Genomic DNA, 3,917 nt, shown 5'->3' on the forward strand with positions numbered 1-3,917 from the left:
CCACCAGGGAGGGCTGACACACTTTTTATATATCTATAGATGCACATATCTATTATATCTATATCTATATATTATACATGTCTCTATCACAGTAGATATATAATATCTACCTTCAGGGTTTTGTGAAGTTTAGACATAGTTTAGATGACTGCTGGCACATAGTACTCAGTATGTTAACTACTTTTATTGAAGTATTTAAACTACATTATCAATTTAGAGAAGGGTTGTTATTCTTTAATGTGGTGGTGATAATGGGTGGTCATTTGAAGGTATACCTTGAATTAGATTTCATACAAACAAAATCAAAGATGCTGTTTACAGCTTCTTTAAAAGGCTTTTACCCGATACTTACTCTTTTCTGTTTAAGTTGTCAAAAGACAGATAAAATTTACTAACATATGTACTTAATACTATATATACTCTCAGGATCCCATAAGACTAAAAGTTTTCTATGGTTTCTGCTGAGGATAAGGAGTAACATTTATCATAAAGCTTCAGGAAGTTATGTTAAAACTTTAATAGTAATTTTTTAATGTATCATGATTCAACTGGTGGCACATTTAAGCATATGTATATGTGTGTGTGTGTGTGTGTGTGTGTTAGTGGATCATTTTTTTAATTATAAGAACCCTGAACTATTTCCTGTTAAGTACAGAATGAGCACTTTTTACATTAAAGTACTTTAAAATAATAGACATTGATAACCACTCACTAAATGAAATTATTATAAGTTCTTTTACTATTATTAAGTCTTGACCTGAATTTCACAAACATTCCAGGGGTCACTGTAACCTGTTCTCCTTCCTCTGTTAACCCAAGGGAAGGTTAGCTTCAATAAGAGAAAAATTGTCTGCAATTCCTTTTCTATGACTCCCTAGACAAATATAAAGACAACGAATGCCTTGAAATAATAGTGTGAAGAAATAAAAGGGGTTGCAAAACAATATAGAATAATCAAACTTTACAGATGGGTAAAACTTTAAAGTTAACTGGCATCATCTATCAGTCTCCATTCCCTGAAGCCCCATGCTATTTAACCACTTGTAGAATGCTGATATCTGACTATAGGTTCAATAATATGAAAAGTAATTCTACTTTCCTTTATGAACTTAACTCATATTCTTGCAATTATTGGTTAATTTGGAAATAAATTAAAATAAATTTTGTGTTTTTTTGTAGGTTACAGTATATACTCTAGAGTAAGTGTGGGCAGAACAGCAAAATAGCTTGCTTTAAAATTTTTATAAAATGAAACATTTTTTCCCATATGCCATTTATATAATAAGTATTCTGATTTTTGGGGGGGAGGGAAGATTAAAGTCCAGTTCTCAATTCTGTGATTTGAAATTTGAGATGTTATATTTCCCAACATCATATCCCCTTGTGACAAAGGTTCCAGCAGTAGACTGGAAGATGTGTACAACTGGGAGGGTTATCCCCAGTTTAGTAAGTTTTTCATTGCTGGTTAAAAGTTTTCCATAATCGGGCCCTCCCTGGTGACGAAGCAGGTTAAAGCATAGCATTAAGAAGCTAAAGCCATTTCAGCATGAGTTAGATCCCCACCCCTGAGGGGACTCACTTGGTGTGGCAGACCTCTCCTGACCCAACCGCTGCTTCCCTCAGCAGTGTACTTCATCAGTCGGCCTGTTCTGCTCCCCACTCTGTCTCTGGTGAATCCTCTCACAGCGCCTTCACCTCTGGCCTGTACCCCAGTTCTGTATTCATAAATTAATCTTAAAAAAAAATTTTCCCCCCATAACCTGTGTCTGATTATAGTGATACAGATCAAAGAATTAAGTCTCATGTAGCCTCTGACAGAATGAAAATATGTATTGCATGCTTAGGTTGATGACTCATACCATACTTCCAAATATGGAACACTTTGTTCAGTATGCCGCCAGTTTCTACACTCCAGTATCCAGTCAACTCAGAGTAAGCTGTCCTTAGATGAACATTTTTCTTAAAATTTTCCAGGAACTCATTCATCTTTGAGGGTTTAATATAATAGGTACGGAATTCATAGAATGTTCCATCACACTGCCTGGGACCTGTAGCAAAAGATGAGCGAACCTGGAGAAAGAAAAGCAAAGTTAAACATTTTGGGAGGGTGTAGTTTATACTGTCATGTAACAACCAAATCTGACCCTGCATGGGAGGGGCGGCTAGGCAAGGGGCCTCCCCACTGGCACTTGGTGTTCCCTTTACAAAGTTCCCTGAAAAATACTCAGAAATTGAAGTTTTCCTTTAAGATGGGATGGCAAGATCTGTTGCCTGAAGTCGGTTGATCTATTTCCTTCTTCCACTTTCAGTCTGGAGGCGGCCTTGTCCGACCAGCCCTGGCATGGGCCCTTCAGGAAGAGGCAGCAGTGCTGGGCAACAAAAACCCCAGTAGCTGGAGCTTTAGGGGTGTTCTTGGGGCCCCCTGGCACCTCGGCGCGCCCAGAAAAGTCCCCTCTCTAGGGCGACTTGTTGCCGGCTGGCAGGGGACAATGACAAAACGCCCCCCGGGTTGCCCCGCGTCTGAATTCACTCGCACTCCAACTGTCGTCCACAACCAACTCTCAGGCGTAGAGGTAGACAGAGGTAGCCAGCTGGTAAGTGGCGCGCGCCCGGCCAGCTGGCAAGTCGGAAGGGCGCATGTGCGGGTCGCTCGTTTCCTTTAAAAGCCCCTTGCTGGGTTTGGATGGTTCACCGGGTGGGGGTGGGGGTGGGGGTGGGGGTGGGGGCGGTACCTGGGGCGCAAGCATCTGAGCTGCCAGAGCCCTAGTCAGGCCGCTTCGGAGGACGAGCATGGCGAGGCTTGGACTCGAGTAAGGCAGCCAGCAGGTATTCTCTCTGGATTCCCACTCTTACAGCTTCCCGACTAGAAGAGCGAGCGCCCCGTGGGCGGAGGCTGGCTGGGGCAGGGTCGGCTCCGCCCCCGGTACCCTTTGGGTGCGGGCGGGACCGCCCAGTCCTAAGGACGACTCCCCCTGGTCCCCAGACTCCTAAGGTGGCGCTCCTGGCCTACTTATTTCCTCACACTTCTTGCCTATTACGTCAGAGGTCACAGAATTGTTTGAAAGCTCGAGTCGTTCCTGCCAACCATTCTGAACTCATCTTCCCATCTGCTCTTAAGCACAGTGGCTCACATTTTCAAAGTGAATAGAATGCGAGTGAATTTAATTGAGAAGTATGGAGGTGAACACTTGTCATGCTTTGCTCTGGAAATCCAGGAGGTTGTGGCTGGGTCAGATTTTGCTTGGTATGATGTTCTTGTAGTGGAAGGGCAGAAAGCCTTCACTTTTCCACTCCTAAATGCAACTGCCCTCTCATGGCCATCATTACCTCCTAGAACTTAAAATAATTTAGATGATGTTAAGCAGGAGCTCAGAGAAAGGGAGGGCACAAGAATTAGATAGAACAAGTTAAAGGTAAACATACACACTTATAACTAGGTGATTCTTTTAATAAAAAAAAAGATTTTTATTTGTGCATATAGAACTGGGGTACAGGCCAGAGGTGCAGGGGCTGTGAGAGGATTCACCAGAGACAGAGTGGGGAGCAGAACAGGCAGACTGAGGAAGTACACTGCCAAGGGGAGCAGTGAGCGGGTCTGAGAGGTCTGCCGCCCCACGTGGATCACCTCCTGGGAGGGCGGGGAGGACAGGGGTGGAACTCATGCGGAAGTGGCTTTAGCCTTCTTAGTGCTGTGCTTTATCCTGCTGCACCACCAGGGAGGGCCCAATTCTTTCAATTTTTAAAGCAGAAATCAGATCTGTGATCTAGTCTCCCCTTCCTGATTACTGGATACTAGAATTAACCAGCTATTTTAAGCGTTTCAGGTTGTTTCTTCTAATGCCTGCATTTTTAAATAATAGGTCCATTATGCTATTTCTTGATTCCTCCCTTCTCCCACTTGTAGATAATATCTGTTG

The 3,917-nt window shown here is 43.1% G+C and overlaps 1 protein-coding gene across 2 annotated transcripts in view; it reads right to left on the reverse strand.

The window, feature by feature from the left end:
* The window catches only part of NIPSNAP3A (nipsnap homolog 3A (C. elegans)), a 25,195-nt gene extending 22,290 nt beyond the window's left edge, over nucleotides 1-2,905 (reverse strand). For both annotated transcript variants that reach the window (XM_012721517.1, XM_012721516.1), the window contains exons 1-2: nucleotides 2,733-2,905; nucleotides 1,860-2,070 (exon numbers count right to left, since the gene is read on the reverse strand). In XM_012721517.1, coding sequence (XP_012576971.1) covers nucleotides 1,860-2,070; nucleotides 2,733-2,792 — 271 coding nt within the window. In that variant the 5' untranslated portion in view covers nucleotides 2,793-2,905. The remainder of the gene's footprint in view (nucleotides 1-1,859; nucleotides 2,071-2,732) is intronic.
* Between the last annotated feature and the right edge of the window lie 1,012 nt (nucleotides 2,906-3,917).

Source organism: Condylura cristata, unplaced genomic scaffold, assembly GCF_000260355.1.
Source record: "Condylura cristata isolate star-nosed mole 26May11 unplaced genomic scaffold, ConCri1.0 scaffold00006, whole genome shotgun sequence".
In the NCBI taxonomy this organism is placed as follows: Eukaryota; Metazoa; Chordata; class Mammalia; order Eulipotyphla; family Talpidae; genus Condylura; species Condylura cristata.